Source organism: Catharus ustulatus, chromosome 36 (genome assembly GCF_009819885.2).
Source record: "Catharus ustulatus isolate bCatUst1 chromosome 36, bCatUst1.pri.v2, whole genome shotgun sequence".
NCBI classification, from domain to species: domain Eukaryota; kingdom Metazoa; phylum Chordata; class Aves; order Passeriformes; family Turdidae; genus Catharus; species Catharus ustulatus.
This window is the reverse complement of record NC_046256.1, coordinates 49,143-72,021: the sequence shown is the minus strand read 5'-3', so window position 1 is coordinate 72,021 and position 22,879 is coordinate 49,143. Positions and strand designations below refer to the sequence as shown.

Genomic DNA, 22,879 nt, shown 5'->3' with positions numbered 1-22,879 from the left:
GCTCTGCCCACCATCATTCACCTTTAATGAGGAAACAAAAGGCAACCTAGAGATCTCCCTGCCAGTGCAAACAACACACAGAGAATCTGTGCTGCAAAGAGAGCACCCACAGTGACAGTGAGCTCACTCTGCACAAACAGGAAAGGCCAGGCCAGGGCTGACATGAGACGAGTCCCATCCAGTGCTTGCCACCCTCCCAGGCAATATTCACACAGAGAAACCAAAACAAGTGCTGGGAACTGTTTCCTTAGGAGCCAACAAGTGGAGTCAGACAAGAAATAGAGGGTAAGACTGGGCTGGCCCCTGTGTTCACCACCGAGAAGATTGTACAGCCCTGCTGTGGGCAGCAACCCCATAGCCATGGTAAGGTGGGGGCAAAAAGGCCACACCAGACCTCTGTCATTCCTCCAGTTGGTGTTTAACAGGTAAGATACACCTGCTATGGGCAGTAACCCCATCAGCACTGGTAGATGGCCACACCAGGCCTCTGGGATTCCCTTTTGTCCATTATGAATAAGTTTGGCTTAAGGAAAAGCTGAGATTTTTCTGTTCCCAGTGTCCTCACCCACCTCAACAGATGTTTGTATGAAAAAACTCGGTTTTGAAAAGTAAGAGTGAATTCTCAGAATCGAAAATAAGATTTAATTGTTTGAGCCAAATGCCATATGAGAAGGAAAAATGATCCTGGGAGTGTCGGTCCCGGTGCTCCAAACAGGACGCTTGGAGATGGCAGGCTGAGGCAGGAGAGCGTCCTAGCAGGGACCCAACACCAGAAGAGGCAGCTCCCGGCGCTGGGATGGCGGGGCGAGGTTTTCCAGCGGCTTTCTGCCTCCTGAGAGCCAAAAGCGAGCGAGTGCCAGCACTGCCCCCAACTCTCCTTTACCTGCCTCGAACCTCGCGCACTTCGTGAGGCAGCACAGGCGCCATGGTGAGGGGTTCTGTGCGGGCTCGGTGAGGCGGCGGCGGAGCTCGGAGGCGGCCCCAGCGCAGGTGAGGGCTGTGCTTGGTTCTGCGGGGGCTCGGGGCTCGCTGCGGGCGGGCCCAGGGGGCGGCAGGGGGCTCTGGCGGCTTCGTTGTGCCGTGGCCGGCCCGTGTTCCCCCTGGGCTGAGGGCGCTGCGGGAGCGGCTGCCCGCGCTCTCCTTCCCGCTGGGGCCTCGGCAGGAGCCGCTGCCGGAGCAGCGCTGGCTCGTCCCGGTTCCTGGCGGTAGCACAGAGGTGGCTGCCCTGGGCCCGGGGCTGGGCGGCAAAATTCCCGTCGCCAGAGGTTTGTGTGCCCAGAGGAGACAGAGGAGTCCTGGAAAAGTGACTTTATTCCTGAACAAAGGGAGAGGCCATGCGGCATTTGCCATGCGGTCTCTAAAACGCAGCCTCCTTTTTATCCTCATTTTCCGGCTGCATCTCCCTCTCCCTTTCCCCACTGGCTGAGGTACTTGGAAGGTTCAGACTTCCCGATCCGCCTGCTGCATGTCCTCGTTAATATGCACCCCCACTGCGATATTAATCTTACTGCTTTCACTCCCTCCTCTTCTTATTTCCTCAGGAATTGTCTTTACAATATTTTAATTACTGTTGACTCAATCTTTTCTCCTGGGTCCTCTTTGGTTTTGCGATTTTACTTGAGTGGAGTGTTGGATTCGTGTATTCAAACGAGCTCTGGATCTGCTGGTAGATAAAACCAGCACTGAGAGATAAAAGAAACAATGGGATGGATTCCACTGATTGATGAATGGAAAACGATGTTTGTCTTTGTTAGCAAACTGTAGGTTTCCTGATAAGTGAAACAGGATATTGAAGGATGAAAAAAGGAATGTTGCAAAACTATGAATTCTATAAGTATTAAAAATTAAAAGGCTGGTTTATACATTAGAGGGGAATCTCAGGTATCAGGCGTTCCAGGAAGTCTGTAATTCCAGATAAATGGGTACTTTGCCCCAGCAGTGTTAATCTGCATTTCTAAAGCTCCTCTCCTGGCTGTGTGGAGCTGATGCTTCTCTTCCCGAGCAGCCATTGGATGACTCACATGTGGCCCCCCCACAATCTGCTCTTAACTTGATATCTTTGGTGTTACAGAGTCAAGGCATTACTTGATTCTTGCCAAGATGTGCAACAGAAATCATTTCATCCACACATAGCCCGGGTGTGCAGAGAAAATCATTCCATGACACGTGAGTTTTACCAGATTTTTCCTAAACTTTATACCGTCTAAATCCATTGAATTTCATTGGTTTAATGTTCATTAGTTGCAAGTTGTGTAGTTCTTACTATTTGATTTCCTATCGGACCCGGATTTCTCCTCCTCTGATGTTAATTATGTCCCAGTGTTGGATTTCCTTCTCAGCCTTTTCCAGACCAGGTGTCTCCAACTTTGCCTGGGGCCCTGTCGGGGGTGGGTGTTGCTTGATGTTTGCTGATGGTCGTAGATATTTTATTGATGCTCTTTGTCTTTGTGGGTATCCTTTGGGCCATTCCCAGTCTGTTGAGATGTTAAACTCATCTCTGGTGAGTGGTGTAACATCCTTAAAAAACCCTTTAAAATTCTTTTCCTCAATGCAAAGGCAAACCAAGCCTGAGTAGAGAGACTAAGATTTTTTAAAAATTTAAGTTGGTATCTTTTCCAACAATCGAATCTCAGGCAGCCCAGTGTGTGAGTGTAACTGAGAGCCAGAGTGGAATTGTGCCCTTGTGTTCCCCAGCAGCTGTGGCAGTGCAGGCACAGAAACCAGTGAAGCTCCAGGACTGTGGCCACAGACTGTTTGAAATACACATCCCTTATCTGCACCCTGCACTAGGTGGAGAATTACCAGGGTAAGGAATTCCAAACACCAATTCCAAGGGAGATCATTGAATATCTGCCCTGGGTCTGGCTCTTATCCTTTCCAAAGCCAATGGCAAAAGCCGTACCTGTGGCATCTTGGTTTCTATCACCAGCTTCCAAGGGAGTTTCTTTATTTCTCCATTCATTCTGGAGGTGCCAGTGTTTGTGGAGGTGCCATTCTATTTCTAAAGCAGCCATATCCCCCTGAAGGGTCTTTGCTGTCAAATGAGTTCCCCATCTGAGTCTGTTGCTTCCACAGTCCCTTATCTTGGAATTATTTGTTTTAGAAATACCTTAATAAGTGATCCAGTGGTTGCTGAAGAAGTCAGAATTGCTTTTGTCACCCTGTTAGCTGCCATGCTGTCACCAGCAGATATTTGAGCCTTCCTGCTCAGGGCATTTCAGTGCCAGGCTCTTCCAAGCACACCCAGCTCCGCCGGTTGAGCTGAGCATGCGGGCGGTGACCTGCGCTTGGTCTGATTCCCTTTCCTTAATCACAGCGTGTCTTGGAACTCTTTTCCCTTCTCCTGCCCTTGCAGACCCATCCATAAACACATTTTGTCCCTGAGGCCAGGGAATGTCTCCTCAATCTCTCCTGTCCTGGCTCTGGAGCTCTGTCCCTTGAATGCAGCCATGGGTTTGTTGCCAGCCCCTGTGCAGGCTGTTCAAACAGGAGGCTGGGTTAAACCCTTCCCCTGTCCTCAATTCTAAATCCTCCTGTGCCACTGAACAAGTTTCATTCTGTAATCACCTGAGCACTGCTCATCCATGTAGAGGCTCTTTTGGTTCTCAAAGCTTTAACTTGGTGCCAGACTTGAACAACAGGAGATCCTCCTGCCATCAGTTTTTTTTGTCTCAGATCCCATTAAAGCTGTGGCTGCACAATTCTGCAGACAATGAGGCCACTCTGGCCCCTGGGTTAAACATTTTAGCACAAGATCTCCTTTGTCATGGCCCTGTTTAAAATCCATATTTTAAAAAACGAGGTTCACTTTCCTGATAGATTTTAAAAGGTTTAATAAAAAGCAATAAGCAACAACGATGAAGCAAAGGATTATAACAGTAGGGTGCTTGGCCTTCTGCCTAACTTTAAAAACACTTCCTTAAATGCATCAACCTGCTCCATATTCATAGATCTTCATGCATTATTCAAAATTGTTCCCCCCCCCAACCTTTTTTCCTTCCCTAGGGGTCTGGTGTCCCATAATCTAAGAACGTGAAGAATTTCCTGATTTTCTCTTTTCTTTTCTTTTCTTTTCTTTTCTTTTCTTTTCTTTTCTTTTCTTTTCTTTTCTTTTCTTTTCTTTTCTTTTCTTTTCTTTTCTTTTCTTTTCTTTTCTTTTCTTTTCTTTTCTTTTCTTTTCTTTTCTTCAATTCTCTGAGTTAGTTATAAGAACAAAATCTTTTTACATCAACATGTTTATATCACCAAGAGAAATATATTTATCACTCTACTATTTTTAAGTTTTATCAGTAGCAAAACTAAAAGAAATTCATACAGCAAAGTTTTCCAACATTATACCATAGCATTCATGTTAATATTTGTCAAAAGCCAATAGTATAATATGTACTGTAACACACATACAATTCAAATTTCTTTCCGAGTCTGGAGAAGCCATGACAGGGGCACCAATCATTTTGGTTTTATTTCATTTTCTGAAGTTTTGCTGTTTCTTGTGTCCATACCACAACATTGAGGGTTTCTGGGGTTAAAAAGTCATACAATGTTCTGGCTAGAACAGAGAATCCTCAATTCAGATCCTGTAATTTCCTACTAATCCTCAGAATTGTCCCAGCTCCATTTTAGTCTTGGGAAAGGTTACTCCTGAGATTCCCTTGTCCTTGACCAGAAAATTGAGTCAATATATGTCCCAAATATTTAACCTTTTTCTCTACCATTTGCACAGTTTTTTCAAATATTCCAAGATGCTTTTTATCCTGAAAATTCAGCCATTTCATAGAGGGTTCTTCTACCACTTCTTCTTGTCCTCCTTATTGGAGCAAGACATCCACATCCTGATTTAACCCAATCCCTGGGGTGGGGTAAATTCTTGTGATATTTTCTGCAAGGCTTGCCCCAATAAGGCTGGTGCTTCCGTGCATCCCTGCAGAAGGAGCGTCCATGTCTTTACCATTTTCCCTTCTGCCTCTTGTTCCCACTCCAAGGCAAAATACAGTTTAGCATCCTGTGTGAGTGGGCATCCCCAGAAAGCATCTTTGACATCAAGCACTGAATGGTGGCAGTGTGAGGAGGGAACCTGGTTCAGGATGGTGAAAGGATCTGAGAGCCCCTGGGTGCTGGGGCCCCCTTGGGCCCTGGGGTTCATCCCTCAGGGGCTGTAGAAACTCTGCCATGGCCTTTGCCTTCCCCTTGGCCTTTTCCTCATCCCTTCTTGCATTCCCCTGCTGTGCCTTTCTGAGCAACTGCTCCAGGGGCTTCTTCTGCCCCTCCTGCAGCCCCCTCAGTGCCTGGGGGTGCTCATCCTCTGACAGCTGCTGAGCTTGCTGCAAAATCATTCCTTTCTGCAGTGACCCAAACAAAATGCTTAAAAGCTAATCTGGATCCTTCCAGGTCCAATCCCCTATTTCCCAGCTGTTCCTTGCTGCTCGTCCTTGTGCTCGCCGTGCCCTGGCCAGCCCGTATCCCAGAGCCGGTGCCTGTCCTGCCGCAGTGTCCAAACGCGGCCCCCCCGGCGGGCAGGGCCGGCAGCTCCACGGGGCCGGGCAGCGGCCGGGGCGTCCCGCAGCCTCCTGGGGGCCGGGGGCCACTGCCGGCCCTGCCCGGGGGGTGCTGGGCTCAGGCAGCGCCCGGCGCTGAGCCCCGGCTGCCCCACAGCCCCGGCCCGGCCCCGCAGCTCCCCACAGGCCCCCAGCCCGTGCTCCCGGTGCCGCAGCTCTGCGCCCGCTCCTGCCGCTGCCCAGCACAGAGAAACCCCCTGAAATCCTGACCTCCTTGTTTGCCTGGCCTGGCAACCGGGGACACAAAGGATCTGCATCAGCTGGCAACTTCTGAGGATGAGAGCCTGCTGAAAAACATCCCCATCCTCAGTATTTTTCTCTTCCTCCTCTTTTCCATCATCCTTTTTCTTCCCACATAGATTCCTCCTGCTGCTTCTTGCCTGAACCATATTCCTGCACACTCCCCTTCACCCAATCCCTTCCCAGCACACCAACAGCATCCATCCCCTGTTGTCTAAATCCCTTCTGGACTTCCCTTATTGCCCCCTGGGTGTCCCTGTCCTTGATTACCTCTGGGAGAATGTGCAAACTCCCTCACCATGCTCCCAAGGGACCCTTCAGAGATATTTTGGGATCATCATCCCTTTTGCTGGGAGCCCTTCCTGGCTTTCCCTTTCTCCCCTCCATGGGTGCCCTGCCATGTTTAGTCCCCGAAGATCCCACTGTAGTCACTGATGAGATTTTCAGAGCTCTCTGGCTGCCGACTCTTCCCAGCCCCCCTGATGTGTCACTCGTCTGTCTCCTGGTCACTCTCGGGTACCCAATCCATGCCCGGTGCCGCCGGCACCCAAGGGAGCCGATCACCCAAACTGGGTGAGGCACCTTCAGCTCCACTCACTGCCCCCGCCCCGGACGGGGGAAGGAATTCTGGCTGAGCCCCAAGGTGTGTGGAAAAATTCACATCACCAGAGGTTTCTGTGCACAAAGAAGACAGAGGAGTCCTGCAAAAGTAATTTCATTCATAAAAAACGGGAGAGGCCATGGACAATTTCCCATGCGAGGGGAATTTGGGGAGGTGGGAGGGGGGCAGCGCCAAGGCCGGGCCCCCCCGCTGTGGTGGCGGGAGCGGCTGCAGTGGGGACCGAGTGCGGGCGGGAGCGGCCGAGAGCCCAGCGCTGCCCCAGGCCGAGCTGCCCCAGCTCCATCCCTGCCCCTCGGCTGGGATGCTGTGGGTTTGGGGGGAAGAGGGAACCGGCACTGGGTGCTGGGCCTGGGGGCAGCAGGAGAAGGGAAGGAGCATCAGGGTTGAAGAACAGAATGGTCAGAGGATGCACATGGGGGGAGACGGTGGGATTGTGCAGGAAGAGTAATAGTTCGAGGAAGAGCAGTGTGAGGAAGAGTGGGGACACAGGAGGAGGATCAGAAACGGGCAAGAGCCCAACCTTCCACCCCTCCCTGTATCTACAGTGTTCCCCTCAACTCCTGCATTGGTCCCCTACCATCCCCCACCCCCGAAAAACAAAGGAGGTTACCGGAGAGAGGGATCCATAATTTTCACAGGGTGAATTTTGGTGTTTCTGAGCTTTATTGGACTAATAGTTGTCATTCTGTTCTTTTGTGGGGCCTGAGCATTTATATTTTAGGGGACATTTTGGCTCAGTCTTGCTGTTTTGGACGTTTTTTATCTGTGTCTTGATGTTCACAGGATTTTTAGGCCAAATCTTGGTGTTTTGAGGCTCTTACAAACACAAGATGCCAAATTACTTCCTGAGTTGCATCTGAGCAAGAAGGAACTCCTGTCCAAAGGCCCTCTCCTCTTTTTTTCCCCAAACCAGGACTTTTCATTCCTAAAGCGTGGGCGGATGGAGGAGGAGGAAAAGCCCCAGAGATCCCTCTTGGTGAGGAGCTGCAAACGCAGCCCAGGGAGCTGTGAGGAGGAAAGACCCTCCCTGAGCCGGGAAGGCGGCTGGAGATCCAGGCAGAGCTCAGAGCTGGTGGAGAAGCCTCCTGGAGGGGAGAAGCCCCACAAGTGCTTGGAATGTGGGAAGGGTTTCAGCTGCAGGTCCAAGCTGATCCAGCACCAGAGGATCCACACTGGGGAACGGCCGTACCAGTGTGGGAAATGTAGGAAGGGATTCAGAGGCAGCTCCAGCCTGATCCGGCACCAGAGGATCCACACTTGCTTGGAAAAGCCCTACGAGTGTGGGAAGTGCAGGAAGTTTTTCTGGACATTATCTCACCTGCTCCATCACCAGGTGGTCCACGCTGGAGAACGGCCCTACACCTGCTGGGAATGTGGGAAGAGCTTTGGATGGAGCTCCGCCCTGAGAGGCCACCAGCGCATCCACACTGGGGAGAGGCCCTACGTGTGTCCTGTATGTCGGAAGAGGTTTCAGAGAAGCTCCCATCTCCTCATACACGAGCGGATTCACACAGAGGAGAGGCCCTTCCGCTGCCCCGACTGCGGGAAGGGATTCAAACAAAACGCCCATCTCACCAAACACCGGCGCATCCACACTGGGGAGAGGCCCTACGAGTGTCCTGAGCGTGGGAAGAGCTTCTCCAACAGTCACCACTAAGGGAAGCCCTGTGAGTGCCCCGAGTGTGGGAAGAGCTTTGTGCTCTGCTCCAGCTCCATCCCCCATGGGAGGATCGGTGTTGGATGATCCCCAGTGACCCCTGTTGGGCAGAACCCTGGTGATCCGTGATGGGAACACACCTACCTGGGGGGGCTATGCATCATCCTGTATCCCTCTGGGCACCTGGATGAATGAAGGAGCAGGAACGTCCACTGGAATGCAAACTGACATTGGGAATTCCTTGGAGAGAGGGGATTTGTGTGCTTTCAACACCTGAAAATCTTCTGCTTTCAATCCTGTATTCTGGTGACATCTAGGAATTCTGAATGGTCTTGGAGGTCTTTTCCAACCTCAGTGATTGCACAGTTTTAATTTTTTATTACAAGAGGGTTTCTTCTGTAGACAAATTGTGATGGATTTGGGCAAAGACCAAGATTTTGGAGACAGTGGGTTGGAAACCCTTCCAGAAAAGTTTCTTCCCTCTCACCCAAGCATTTGGATCCTCAGCTGGCAAAAGGAAATGCTTTTCTTCTCAACTTGATTTGCTTTTGATTTCTCTTCATCCCATTTAAAACAGGGATGGAAAGATGGTGGGGACACAGCCGTGGGTGAGGACATGGTGGGACATGGCCAGTGACATGTGGGGACACGGCCATGGCCAGTGCCATGGGGGGAACTTGCAGGGGCTGTGGGGGATGCTGGGTTTGAGGGAGCTTGAGGGTTCCTGGCAGGGACTTGGGGCTTGCTGAGGGCTTTGGGGACCCCAGGCCGAGCGGCTCCGGCTGCGCTGGGAGACCCTGGCGGAGGTTCTGGGGCAGCTGCTCAAGGACCCCCTGCCCTGGAGCCCCAGCCAGGCATTGGGCTCCTGGAAGGGAATGAACGTCCTTGTCCCCAGGAGGGAAATCCCAGCACCCCCAGGGTGTCAGGGGCAGCTGAGAGGCCACAATAGGGAGGGGAAAGCCAGACAGAGCTGTCCCCCTCCAAAACTGCAGCCCAAAAATCCCAAACCCCAGGAACTCCTCCCAGGTAAAAGCGTCAAAGAGGTGCCTGAATTGTGAGATAGTGAGTATGGGACCTGCAGAATAAGAAGGAAGGGCCTGGAATCCCCAAAGCCCAGGATGCCCAATGGAGGTGGTGGACTGGGGGACAGTGGAAAAGAGGAGCAAGAGCAGGGGAAAAGAGGAGTTGGGACCCCCAAAGAGTGGGGGAGGGGGCTGGAACCCTCAAATGTCATTGGTAGGGGTCCCACTCCTCCTCCTTTCTAGTCCTGCATTCTCTTCCTATTCTATCTGGCCCTTCTCCTGCTTCTTCCTTTGCGTTCCTCCTCCTCCTCCTCCTCCATCCCTTCTCCTGCTCCCCCTGGGCCCAGCGCCCACTCTTGGCCTCCCCATTTTCTCAACACCATCACATCCTGTAGGAGGAGCTGGGATGGAGCTGGGACAGGTTGGGCTGGGGCAGTGCTGGGCTCTTGGCCCAGCCTGGACACCCCCATGTGCCCCCTCCCCAAATTCCCCTGGAGGCTTGGGGCAGTCCCGGCACTTTTGGGGTTTGTGCCGTGCCATGTTGGGGTTCAGGTTCCTCCCAAGGCCCCCAGAGCAGGGTGAGAAGGGGGGACACGACCTTTCCTGGGGGTCCCCATTCCTGATCCATGCCAAGGCTCGTTCTGCCCCCCTCCAATCACGGCCCCCCTGCGGGATCCCTCCAAGTCCTTCCTCACTGACCCCCAATAAACAAGACTGGGGCAAACTGGGAAGCTTTATTGGGAATACTGGGAGCAGCCGTTCGGGGGCAGAGTGACACCGGGCTGGGGGTCCCTGGGGGGAGCACACACGTTCACCCAAGTCCTGCTGGCTCCCAGACAGGTGAGCTCCCAGCACCACCAGTACCACCAGTGCAGCCCCAGCTGCCCCGACACGCCCCATCCCCAGTGCCGGGCGGTGCCCCCAGCCCCAAAGCAGCCACACTGTGCTGTGGGGGTTGTCCCCATGGTCCCTCCCTGCACAGTGCTGGGAGCACCAGTCCAGACCAGTTTGAAGTGTGGGTGGCCAGCATCAGAACCCACAGAAGTGAGTCCACCACAAGCCATTTAGAATGCATGAAACAGGCAGAAAGCATCAGGATTGTCCCAAAAAAGGTGGGTCCTGGGAAGACTAGGAATAGATTGGGAGGAGGTCTCAGGGAGTTCTGGGTGGGCTGGGGGCGAATGGGAGGGTGCTTGGAGGGGCTTGGACTATCTGTGAGAGGTTTAGGTGGGTTCTGACCCCTGCAGACCCCCAGAGCTGCTGCCAGACACCGCCCATAGCGAAGGTGGTGATGGGGATCAGGGGCTTTGTGTTGGGCTTGATCTTCCTGGAACTGGGGCGTGGCTTCTACCTGCGGAAGAAGGTGAGTGGGGGTCCCAGGGAGTCGTGTGCCCCCTCCTCCAGAGCGTGTGTGCTCTCCCTGGGGACCCCAGCCCGGTGTCACCCCCTTTTCTCTGACCTCAGAGTTCCTGAGCCAGCAGCAGCTGAAGCCCCACCCCGTGACCTCAGGCCCGGCCAGGACCCCCCACTCTTTCCGCACGTTTATTTTGGAGGGCGGCGGTGTGTTCCTCCCAGCCCTGCTATAGCTCTGCCCCTGCCCGGCTGCTCCCAGCGTTCCCAATAAACCTTCCCAGTTAGACCCAGTTCCGTTTATGCTGGGGCGGGACTGGGGAGGGACTTGGGGGGACCCCGCGGGGGGATCGTGATTGGGCGGGAGGGTGGGGTCCAGGTGGGGAACACTGGGTGCTGCGGGTCTGCCCGGCAACCGGTGAGTCATCAGAGCTGCTCTCTCTGATTGGCTGAATCTTCTCATCGCATTGTCTGATTGGCTGAGGAGAGGCCCGGGAGTTGAGAGCAGGAACAGGAGAGATCCCGCCCCGAGCCCCGAACGGGAACAACAGACCCAGCCTGGGCACGGGGAGGGAATTTATTACCAACCAAATCACTGCAGGACACGGAGAACGGAGAGAAATTTCTAAAACCCCTTCCCCTCCACCCAACAGGGACCACCAGGAGCACGGATCACCAGGGCTGTGCCCAACGGGGGTCACTGGGGATCATCCAAGGCTGATCCTTCACACAACGGCCAGAGCTGAACTCACTTTACCATTACGATCCTGTGCCCAGAGTGGGTCACAACCCGGGAACAGGAGGCCTTAGATGTGGCTCGAGCTGTGGCTCCATGGCCTTTTGGCTGTCAGATTGCATTCGAAGGAGGCAAGGAGGAGGGGAGAGTTCTTTTGCATAGGATAAAAAGGATTTATTACTTTGGGGAATCCATGGGGCAAATGACAAAGATGGCAAATGTGCAACAACTTAAATATAGAGGAGGTTCAAGGGGAAGGTACAAATTCTTAGCAAATTGGAGAAATTCTGGGGAGGAATAAAGGGTAAGGTTCACAAAGGCATTATCCAATGAGAAGGTAGGGGGGAAAACTGGGTAACATGAACTAATGAGACCTTGAATTTTAGTGGATTTCCAAAGGGGAATTCTAAGCAGGGGGTAGGCTAAAATCAGGATTGAGAGGGAAATCAGGATAGATTGACAAGGTGGGTGGGAGGGTATAATTTTGGACCAAACTATTAACTTGGGAAAAAACACAACATACCATTAACAAGAAACACTGCAACAGATCCTCCTATGGGGGATGGAGCTGGAGCAGAGCACAAAGCTCTTCCCACACTCAGGGCACTCTCAGGGCTTCCCTTAGTGGTGCCTCCGTTGGTGTTGGGTCAAGTTAGAGCTCGTGGAGAAGCTCTTCCCACACTCAGGACACTCGTAGGGCCTCTCCCCGGTGTGGATGCGCTGGTGGGCAGTGAGGTTGGAGTTCTGGTTGAATCCCTTCCCGCAGTCGGGGCAGCGGAAGGGCCTCTCCTCTGTGTGAATCCGCTCATGCATGAGGCAGTTGGAGCTGGTGTGAAACCTCTTATTACACACAGGACACTCGTAGGGCCTCTCCCCAGTGTGGATGCGCTGGTGTGCTCTCAGGTTGGAGCTCTGCCCAAAACTCTTCCCACATTCCGAGCAGGTGTAGGGCCGTTCTCCTGTGTGGATCACCTGGTGCCGCAAGAGGTTGGAGGTGTCACGGAAGCTCTTCCCACATTTCCCACACTCACACGGCCGTTCCCCAGTGTGGATCATCTGATGCCGGATCAGCTTGGACCTGTAGCTGAAACCCTTCCCACATTCCAAGCACTTGTGGGGCTTCTCCCCTCCAGGAGGCTTCTCCACCAGCTCTGAGCTCTGCCTGGATCTCCGGCCGCCTTCCCGGCTCAGGGAGGGTCTTTCCTCCTCACAGCTCCCTGGGCTGGGTTTGCAGCTCCTCCTCATGAGGGATCTCCGGGGCTTTTCTGTCTCCTCCATCCGCCCACAGACTGGGAATGGAAATCCTAGATTGGGGAAAAAACAAAAGGAGAGGGCCTTTAGCTGGGGGTTCCTCCTTCCCTCAGTTCATCTCAGGAAGTCATTGGGCATCGTGTGTCTGTAAGAACCGCCAAACACTGAGATTGAGCCATAAAATTCTCCAAACCTCAAGACACAGATACAAACCTCCCAAACATCAAGATTTAGCCAAAACCCCCTCCAAAATACAATCACGCCCTGCAGAACACCAACACAAGAACGTTTATCCCTGTAAAGCTCAGAAACACCAAGATTCAGCCCTCTGAAAATGGTGGATCCCCCTCTACAGTCACCTGCCGCATGTGGCGGGGAGTAACACTCCTGGGGCTGGGGGAGGCTGCAGCTACAGGCAGGGGTGAAACCTTGTGCTGCTTCCTGTTTCTGCTCCTCCTTCCCCTCCTCCATCTCCTGTGTCCCTGCTCTTCCTCACACTCCTCTTCTTCCTTTTATTCCTCCTTCACCTGCCCATTCCCAACTACTCCTCCCACGTGCATCCTTTGACCATTTTGTTCTTCCACCCTGCTTCTCCTGCCCTTCTCCTGCTGCCCCCAGGCCCAGCACCCAGTGCCGGCTCCCTCTTCCCCCCAAACCCACAGCATCCCAGCCGAGGGGCAGGGATGGAGCTGGGGCAGCTCGGCCTGGGGCAGCGCTGGGCTCTCGGCCGCTCCCGCCCGCACTCGGTCCCCACTGCAGCCGCTCCCGCCACCACAGCGCGGGGGGGCCCGGCCTTGGCGCTGCCCCCCTCCCACCTCCCCAAATTCCCCTGGCGGGGGGCGCTGGGGCCCGGGGGGCGCAGGTGGGCTCCAGGTGGGGAACGCTGGGAGCTGCGGGTCTGCCTGGACACTGCTGAGTCATCAGCGCCGCGCGCTCTCATTGGCTGAGCGCTGCCCCAGGGGCGGGGCTGCACCAAGGGGGGACACCCTGCTCCAGGGGGGATGGCCAGGGGAAGCCAAGATGGCTTCATTCCAGCTGCCATCATTTGCACTTCTGGTTCTGGTGTTCCAGGACCCAGAAGGGAGTGTGCCAGCAGGGCAGGAGCCAGCGCTGGAAAGGGAGGAGGAGGGGATGGGGTCTGTGACAGGAGGGGTTGGTCAGTGAGAGGGGAGGGGCCCAATGCAGGGCAGGGACCGACACAGTTACAGCCGAGCGTGATGGAGGGCAGGGGAAAAGGCAGAGGAGAAGGGGGAAATGGCCATTTGGTGATGAAAGGGCAGGAAAACTTGGACAAGGGGGTGACAAAATGGCGGGGCTGGTCACATTATCAGTGCCATTCTGTGAGGTAGAACCAAAGGGAGAAGAAACTGGGTATGAGGGCACAGGACAGAGGTTTAGGGCAGGTCCAGAACAGCATGGCCAGTGTCGTCCTGGCAAGGAGAGAGGGGAGATCGGGAGGTGTCAGGGAGTCGGTGGCAGCCCTGTGTGCTTTGGTGAGGCCGCCTGCTGATCGCCCCTCAGGTGGGGAAGAGGGTTTGGGAGCATGGGGAGAGGAACAAGGGGAAAGGGGTTTCAACTGGGGCACAAAACTTCTACCGAATTTTCCCAGAAACATTCACCAAATTATCTAGGACTTAACAAGGCGGACCAAAAGGAAAAAAACTTGGCTACTGAAAGATCCCACAAGCTTGATCTATATGTAACTTTCTCCCCACAGAATCCCAAAAAGAACTTGACCAGAAAGAATCAGAACTGTATGTGGAAAACATGTAAAAACTCAACCAATTAAACACTTCAATTCCCCTCTAGAAAACTTAAAATTTCCCACAACGGCCCCCTTAACTTGGAGATAAAAGTCCCTTTGAGAAGGACTGAGCTTCAAGCAGCTTGGTTTTTTTGCCCATCCTCTACACTTGTCCCACACCCAGCAGTAAAACACAAACCAAAAAAGCCCAAATTGAACCAACTCACACTTTTTCTTCAGGCAATGGAAGCCCGCTGGGCCAATGAAAATCTGCTGGGCAGGTGCTCAGCCCACTGACCGCTCCTCCAGGAGTCTTCTTCCTCCCAGGTGCTCTTCAGAGGGTCCCGGTCACCCCTCAGACAGCCCCAGCTAAAACACAAGGGGCTCTCCTTGGGGAAGGGGCTGCACGAGAGCAGCTTGTGTCCAGCTGCACGAGGCAGGCGCTGGCTGCAGCGGCAGCGATGGTCAGAGCGCCGCCACCTTCCCAGAGAAGCGTCCTTGAAAGGACGTCCTGGGGGCACAGGCACGTCTGCTGCCCCGCAGGGATTCCAGCTCAGCTGGGAGCAGCTGCTGCAGGCGACGCCCAGGAAAAGGACAGGAGCCTCTGGATGGGGTTCCACAGGATCTTGATTCTTCTTCCACAGCACACTCCAGAGACAAAGACTGACCAGAGAGGGCTGAGGGAGCAGGGTTTATATAGGGAAAGCAGGGGGCAGGGTAGAGCAACAGGGCCAATGATTTGAGGGTTCAGGGGTGGAACAAAGTGAAAGGGCCAATGGGGTACAAAGTATCTACATACAACTGAACAGCATTGTGGGAGAGATTTTGTCTTTGCCATAACTTAAGAGGATTCTGCCTAAGTGTTAGCTCTTCAAGGGAGGAAGCTGTCTTTCTATGTTAAGGGCTTTGTTTGCAGGGAGTAGCCCTGGCCTCTGTTAGGCCCTGTCCCTCCACATGTGGGCGTGCACAGCTTCACAAGGGTGAGCCTGGCTGTGTGTGGGACATCTGTGAGTGACACTGCACAGACCAGTGCAGACTCTGGCTGAGTCTCAGACACATTAAGCATTTCAGTTCCTTCTTCCAATACTCAACAAGAAGTTGTGTGTAGGAAAATGCACATTGACATGTGTACATTGTCTGCAGTGTCTGTCTTTTAGAGAAAGAGCAGCTTTTAACCCCTCAGTGGGGAGGTCCCTTTCAGGTACTGCTCACCACTGAACGGGCTCTGGGAACTGCAGAGTGGGAGTGGAGTCATGGCAACAGAATGAAAGGCCCAGGAAAAGAACCCAAAGAATAAACTATAACATCCAGATGGGGTGAGATAGAATTGACTCTCAAGCAGAGATCAAGGGATAACCAAAGAAGTACGAGGACATCCGAAAACAGGGTGAAGCTTCCACCAGCTGGCTCAAAGATTAATTTAACAACACTTTGATGTGGGAGGGGTTGAACCACATCAGTTATTAATGTCATTGACTCATTTTCATGGATGGAAATTACAAGCATCTGTGGAGGGAAAGTTCACAGAGAGCTCTAAGAGGTGCTGGGGTCGTTTTCTTAGGAGCCAGCAAGTGGAGTCAGACAAGAAATAAAGGGCAAGACCAGATCGATCCCTGTGTTCACCACCGAGAAGATTGTATACATCTCTCCCAGTGCCACCTCAGTCCATCCCAGTTCCTCCCAGTTCATCTCAGTTCCACGCCACCCATCCCCTCTCTCCCAGTTCTCCCAGCTGATCCCAGTGTGTCCCCACTCACTCCCAGTTCCCACCAACGTGTCCATCTCGCTGGTGTCCTCGAGCTCCCAGCCTAGCCCTGGCCACCTCCCCTGCTCAGTGATGGATTTCTACCCTGCCCAGATCCAACTGAGGTGGTTCCAGGGCCAGCAGGAGCTCTCAGAGCACGTGGTGGACACCAACATGTTGGCCAACAGCGACGGGACCTACCAGCTGCTGGTGCTGCTCGAGATCACCCCCCAACGTGGGGTCACCTCTAGCTGCCAGGTGGAGCACGTCAGCCTGGAGCAACCCTGAAACAGCTCTGGGGTACGGGAGAGGCACTGGGAGAGAGTTTGGGGGTGCTGGCTGTGACTGGGAGGGAGCTTGGGGGTGATGGGTGTAACTGGGAGGGATCTGAGTGAGCCTGGATGGGCTGGAAGGAGATTGGGGATGGGAAAGCAGGGGTTGGGATGAGGTTGGTTGTGCTGGGAATAGAATGGGAGGGGTCTTGGTGAGAACTGGTGGGGCTGGGAACGGACTGGGAGAGGGTTTGGGGGTCCTGAGGGGGCTGAGGGCGATCGGGAGGGTGCTGGGAGGGGCTCGGGGTGTCCGTGCGAGGTTTTGGGGGTGCTGAGCCCTGCACACCCCCAGAGATGCCGCCGGACGCCGCCCGCAGCAAGACGCTGACGGGGATCGGGGGCTTCGTGTTGGGCTTGGTCTTCCTGGCCTGGGGCTCGGCTTCTACGTGCGCAAGAAGGTGAGGGGGGGTTCTGGGGGTCGTGTCCCCCCTGTCCTGGAGCGTGTGTGCTCCCCCCGGGGCCCTCAGCCCGGTGTCACCCCCTTTTCTGTGCCCACAGAGCTCCTGAGCCGGCAGCGGCCGCAGCCCCTCCCCGTGGCCTCGGGCCCGCCCGGGACCCCCTGGGCCGTCCCCGCGCTGATTTTGGGGGGCTCGTGTGTCCCCCCCAGCGTGGTGTCACTTTGCCCTCACTAGGCTGCTCCCAGGGTTCCCAATAAAAGCTTCCCAGTTGGATCCAGTCCTGTTTATTGGGGAGCACTGGGAAGGGACTGGGGAGAGGGGATGCGATGACTTTGGGAAAACGGGGGGATGCCAAGGGTGGGAGTTGGGACCGGGTGGAGTCGGAGGCGGGGGAGGAGGAGGAGGAGAGTTGGAGTCTGAAAAACCGAGGCCTCTCTGAGTTCCTCAAAGAAACGTCAAAATACAGGGTTTGAATTAAGGCTTTTAGAGTAATTAAAATATATTTAGCCACTCATACATGAAATAGAGGTGTAAGTTTAAGTAGGGAAGAATATGTTTTAAGTGCCTTAACATACATAGTCCTCGACATCAGTGTAGAAAAAGTCTCAGTAAGTCTCAGTGAGAGATTACAAACACAGTCCTAGATATCAGCGTAGAAAACAAGTCTGAAAAGTACCTCTCAGTGAGAACTCGAAAATATAATTTCAGACATAATAAAAATAAAGTAAGAATATTGCTTACATTTTTCAGATAGAACCAATAGGCCATAGCAGAGATTATACATAAACTTTCGTACTAGAAAACTGGAATTCTAACAGGTTAAGAAGAAATGCTTCAGATTGGTGTGTTTTCCTTATTGCTTAATCTGTAAATGAGACTCTTGTGCATTGGGCACAGACTCTTTCTCGCTCTCTCGCTTTTCTTCTCCCCTCACCGCCATCAGCACCGCCCGGAAGGAGAGAGGAGCTGCGGCTGCAACTTCGGCCCTCCTGGGGCCTCGCACCAGGAGCGGCTCCTGATTCTGATCGAGATTTTTCTTCTATTTGGGACTCTGTGGAAGTTTTTACATGGATTTTAACGTTTGAGACTCTTTGCCTTTCAAGACCGATGTGCCTTTACAATAAACAACTTTATAGTAACTAATAAATTTTTGAAGATCTAATACCGACAAAAAACCGACACAGGAGGAGGAGGAGAGTGGGGAGGAAAAGGAGGAGGTGGAGAAACAAGGGGAGAGGGGGAACCCCAGGAGCCAAAAGAAGGGGAAACCCCATAACCCCAAAGTGCAGAAATAAGAGAGAAGGAACTCCCGGGAGGGTTTTCTGGGCTGAATCGTGGTGGATTCGGGATTTTAGAGACACAGAACACCCGGAGAATTCCAGAGCTGCGAGTAGAAGATGTGCTAACCTGTAAACACGGAAAATCTGTGCAATAAAGTGTATTTTCTGTGCCGGGCTGAGCGCAGTCCGTGTCTCTCAGTGCCCGCTCCCCCCTGCCCAGCACCCCAAGGTTCCCCCTCCCCAAAAATCCCCACCCGGGGCCGCAGCGTCCCGGAACCGCCTCAGCCAATGGCGAAGCAGGAGGAGCGCGCTCAGCCAATGAGAGCGCGGAGCGGTTGTTGCGTCATCACCTCCCGGGCCGAGCCGCTGCCAAACGGGTCCCCAAAAGTGCTCGGAGCCAATGAGAGCGCGCGGCGCTGCTGAGCCCGCGCTGCTCCGGCCTGGCGCTCCCAGCGCAGCCCCAGCGGCTGCTTTGGGGCTGGCGGCACCTGCCCGGCGCTGGCCATGGGGCGAGGGGCGGCAGCTGGGGCCGCACTGGTGGCACTGGTGGTGCTGGGAGCCCCCCCTGGTGCGGGCGCGGAGCTCTCGGGTGAGCGGGGGGCGGTAGGCGGTGGGACAGGGGGGAGAAGGGGGAAAAGGGGGCGGGGGGGGGGGAGCCCGGAATGGATGGGGCAGGAGGAAGAGGAGGGGACGCTCCCAAGGGAGAGGTGGAGGGACTGAGAACTGGGGGGAAAATAATTGGAAAGGCGGACGTAGGGGAATGGGTTGCCAAAGGTGATTTTGGGCGCGGCTTGAGGTTGGAGGGAAGAGGATGTGAAAGAGGAACTTGGGGAAGGGTGGAGAAGAGGAAGTGGGAGCGCGGGCAGGGGGATCCCATAGCAGCCGTGGAGCACAGGACGGGCGGGGTGGGGATCCGGGGTTGCCCCGGAGCTCTGAGGGGTGCTCGGAGGATCACTCCCTGACCTTTGTCCTGCACACACAGAGGTGTTCCAGTACATGGTAAAGCGCGAGTGTCGCTTTATTAACGGCACGGAGAAGGTGAGGTTCTTGATGAGCTTCTTCTACAACCGGATGGAGGAAGTGAGGTTCGACAGCGACTTGGGGCGGTACGTGGGGTTCACCCCCCATGGGGAGATACAGGCCTGGTCCTGGAGCAGAGACCGGGAATGGATGCAGTACATACGGACCGCGGTGGACTGGTGCTGCCGGTACTACTACAGGCAGAACGCCACTTTCCTCCTGGAGCGCAGAGGTGAGCGTGGGGCAGAGCGTAGCCGTGCTCTGGTTATCACCCTGGAGCCCCTCAAAACCTCCCTGGGAATCACCCCAGAGACCCCAGCCTGCCCTGTGCCAGTTCCCGGAACTTTCTGTCCATCCCGGTGACCGCCGTGGCTCTCACAGTCCATCCCAGTTCATCCCAGTACATCCAACCGGGTGCCTCCTGCGTCTCCATCTCACTCGGGCTTATGGCTGACTCCTCTCAGGCAATCTGAGGGCGTCTCCCTGATTATTCATCTGGTGTCGTTCAGATCCTCAGTGCACAGCGCTCGGTGCAGGACCCGGCCTCCCAGTGCTGCGCACTTCAATCCCAGTTCATCCCAGTGCTGCCCCAGTCACTCCCAGTGCCGACCCAGTTCCACCGAGTTCCGCCGAGTCCCTCCCAGTCCATTTCCAGACACTCCCAGTCCCTCCCAGTCCCATACCATGCCTCCCCTGTGTTTCCCAGTTCCCCCCAGCTGATCCCAGTATGTCCCCGCTTTCTCCCAGTGCCTCCAAACGTGTCCATCTCGATGCTGCCTTCGAACTCCCAGCCCGGCCCCGGCCGCCTGCTCTGCTCCGTGATGGATTTCTACCCTGCCCAGATCCAGGTCAGGTGGTTCCAGGGCCAGCAGGAGCTCTCTGAGCACGTGGTGGCCACCGACGTGGTGGCCAACGGCGACTGGACCTACCAGCTGCTGGTGCTGCTGGAAACGCCGGCCCAGCGCGGGCTCAGCTACACGTGCCAGGTGGAGCACGTCAGCCTGGAGCAGCCCCTGAGACAGCACTGGGGTACGGGGGAGGCACTGAGGGGGCTGTGAGAGGCACTGAGATGTGCTGGGAGCAACTGGGAGGGAGCTGGAGAGAGCCTGGGCGAAATTGGGAGAGGGGCTCGGGGGTGTGGAAGGGCTGGGAAGGGGTTGGAAGGATACTGGGGAGGGTGGGATGGGGTTGTGGGGGTGCTAGTGGGGACTGGGAGGGAGTTTGGGGGTGCTGGGTGTAACTGGGAGGGATCTGAGTGAGCCTGGAGGGGCTGGAAGGAGATTGGGGATGGGAAAGCAGGGGTTGGGATGAGGTTGTTTGTGCTGGGAAGAGACTGGGAGGGGTCTCGGTGAGCCCCGGTGGGACTGGGGGGTCCTGGGGTGGTGTCTGGGGACACAGCGAGGGGTCAGTAGCATCCTGAGAGGGACAGGAGGGGCTTTGGTGGGTCCTGGGGAGGCTGGGAAGGGACTGGGAGGAGGTTTCAGGGGGTCCCGGGTGGTCTGGGGGCGATCGGGAGGGTGCTGGGAGGGGCTCGGGGTGTCCGTGCGAGGTTTTGGGGGGTGCTGAGCCCTGCGCACCCCCAGAGATGCCGCCGGACGCCGCCCGCAGCAAGATGCTGACCGGGATCGGGGGCTTCGTGTTGGGCTTGGTCTTCCTGGCGCTGGGGCTCGGCTTCTACGTGCGCAAGAAGGTGAGGGGGCGGTTCTAGGGGTCGTGTCCCCCCTGTCCCGCAGCGTGTGCTCCCCCCGGGGCCCCCAGCCCGGTGTCACCCCCTTTTCTGTGCCCACAGAGCTCCTGAGCCGGCAGCGGCCGCAGCCCCACCCTGTGACCTCGGGCCCCCCCGGGACCTCCTGGGCCGTCCCCGCGCTGATTTTGGGGAGCTCGTGTGTCCCCCCCAGCCCCGCTGTCACTCTGGCCCCGTCCGGCTGCTCCCAGCGTTCCCAATAAAGCTTCCCAGTTGGATCCGGTCCCGTTTATTGGGGGCGCTGAGGAGGGATTTGGGGAGGGGGATGCGACGGCGTTGGGAAAACGGGGAGGGGTCGAGGGTGGGCGGTGGCTGCCCCCTCGCTGCCCGCTCTGTCCCCGCCGATCCCGCAGCGCCCCGAGTGCGGGCAGAGCTCCGTGCGCTGCTCCAGCTCCATCCCCCGGGGCAGGATCGGCGCTGGATGATCCCCGCCGAGCCCCGGGGGCCGAGCCCGTTCCGGGTGATCCCCGCTGCCCGCGGGAAGGGCTCGCAGAGATTTCTCTGCCCTCTCGCGGTGCCGCTGGCGTTTGCTCGGGGCTGAATTCCCCGGCCGTGCCCGGGTCGGCTCTGTGGGGGCCGTGCCGGAGTTTGCTGAGGGATCTCTGCCGCTCCTCGTGCCCGCTCGGGAACCCTCGGTTCCATTTTGGGGCCCCGCGCGGCTGCGGGGGGCAGGGACAGAGCGGCTTTGGGGGGTGCCGGGCATCGGGCCAGCGGCAGCGCTCGCCACAGGAACCGCGGGGATCCCGCAGCCACCTGGGGACGCATTTCTGGGCACACCGGAGCTCCCACCTGCCTAAATCGCCTAAATCCTGAGGGAAAAAATAGGATATGAGAATGCCCTCGCTCCCAAACTTTGTATAAAGCGCTGGTTTGGAAACTCCCAGAGCCGCCAGTAAATTTATTTAGGAACACGGTGTTCAGGTAATTTTCGCGACAGTCGCATTTGGGCACTCCCAGACTTCCAACATCACGGAAAAGAGGATTTTGGGCAACCTCAGGCACAAAAATTTCCTAAAAGAGGCGACTTGTTGCCTCCAAAGGCACTAAAACTTCGGGGGAAGGGAATTCCCATATCCTTGAAATTATGGTAGAAGTGGGTTTGGACAGGCCCTCCTCCAAAATCCCTGAAACAAGGGTTATGGGTAATTCCAGACCCAACAAAATTATAAGAAATGAGGGTCATGGCCACACCTCACCCCTAAAACCGAAAAAATGGACAAACTACTCCCCCCACCTAAAAATAATTTGACAACCCCATTCACAAAAAATTTCGCAGTACGCCAAACAAAAGAAACCAAGAAACGGGGTTGGACCCCCTCATCCTTCACGCTCCCTGAATTCCCAAATATCCAGGAGACTCCAAATCCTCCGTTTCAGGAGTCCTCAAAACCCACCCTGGACCCCCAGAATTCCAGCGGCAGAAGCCGCGGGAGGCTCCGCGCTCAGTCCATGGCTCCTCGGGCTCCCGAGAAACTGGGAAGGGTCGGTGCTGTTGCCACAAAAGCGGCTCCGAACTGGGGGGACTGGGACTGGGGGCCGCAGTACCCCGAAAACCGCACAGCCAATGGAAACGCGGTGCTGTTGTTGCGTCAACGGTTGCCGGGTAGAGCCTTCAAAATCTGAACTCCCCAAGAAATTCCAGCCAATCAGAGTGCGCGACGTTGGTGACTCATTGGTTGCCAGGTAGGGCCTCTGGAAAAAATAGGTCTCAAACTGAACCGGCCAATTAGAGAGCGCAAAAATCTTCAGCCAATCACGGCTACTCAAGCAATAGACACAGCCAATCAGACGGCGTCCAGAGACCACGCCCGACCAATCAGAGCGCGCGTCGCTAATGAGCAGTCCCGGATCCGGACGGATACTCCCGGTGCGGCCCCAGCGGCTGCTTTGGGGCTGGCGGCACCTGCCCGGCGCTGGCCATGGGGCGAGGGGCGGCAGCTGGGGCCGGACTGGGGGCACTGGTGGGGCTGGGAGCCCCCCCTGGTGCGGGCGCGGAGCTCTCGGGTGAGCGGGGGGCGGGAGGCGGTGGGACAGGGGGGGAGAAGGGGGAAAAGGGGGCGGGGGAGCCCGGAATGGAAGGAGGAAGAGGAGGAGGGGACTCCCCAAAGGAAGAGCGGGAGGGGCTGAGAATTGGGGAAGGTGAGGAAGGGGTTGGAGGGGGTGGGAGAGTGGGAAAAAGGGGGA

General features: G+C 55.6%; 3 protein-coding genes and 1 long non-coding RNA gene across 4 annotated transcripts in view; 3 read left to right on the top strand and 1 right to left on the bottom strand.

Moving 5' to 3' along the window:
• The first annotated feature begins 936 nt into the window (after positions 1–936).
• The window catches only part of LOC117009835 (zinc finger protein 154-like), a 46,082-nt gene continuing 24,139 nt past the window's right edge, over positions 937–22,879 (top strand). The window contains exon 1 of the mRNA XM_033084210.2: positions 937–990. The gene's annotated coding sequence lies outside the window, so the exon portion shown is untranslated. The remainder of the gene's footprint in view (positions 991–22,879) is intronic.
• On the top strand, positions 10,367–11,321 carry LOC117009859. Its single transcript, XR_004420549.1, has 3 exons — positions 10,367–10,459; positions 10,561–10,729; positions 11,100–11,321. It is a non-coding gene; the product is annotated as an uncharacterized LOC117009859 (long non-coding RNA).
• Positions 11,714–12,479, bottom strand: LOC117009833 (zinc finger protein 239-like). The gene has a single exon (XM_033084208.1). The coding sequence runs from the start codon at positions 12,458–12,460 to the stop codon at positions 11,804–11,806; it is 657 nt and encodes a 218-aa protein (XP_032940099.1). The 5' UTR covers positions 12,461–12,479; the 3' UTR covers positions 11,714–11,803.
• On the top strand, positions 18,302–20,913 carry LOC117009830 (class II histocompatibility antigen, B-L beta chain-like). Its single transcript, XM_033084204.1, has 5 exons — positions 18,302–18,520; positions 18,914–19,183; positions 19,699–19,980; positions 20,535–20,641; positions 20,741–20,913. The coding sequence occupies exons 1-5, from the start codon at positions 18,436–18,438 to the stop codon at positions 20,747–20,749; spliced, it is 753 nt and encodes a 250-aa protein (XP_032940095.1). The 5' UTR covers positions 18,302–18,435; the 3' UTR covers positions 20,750–20,913.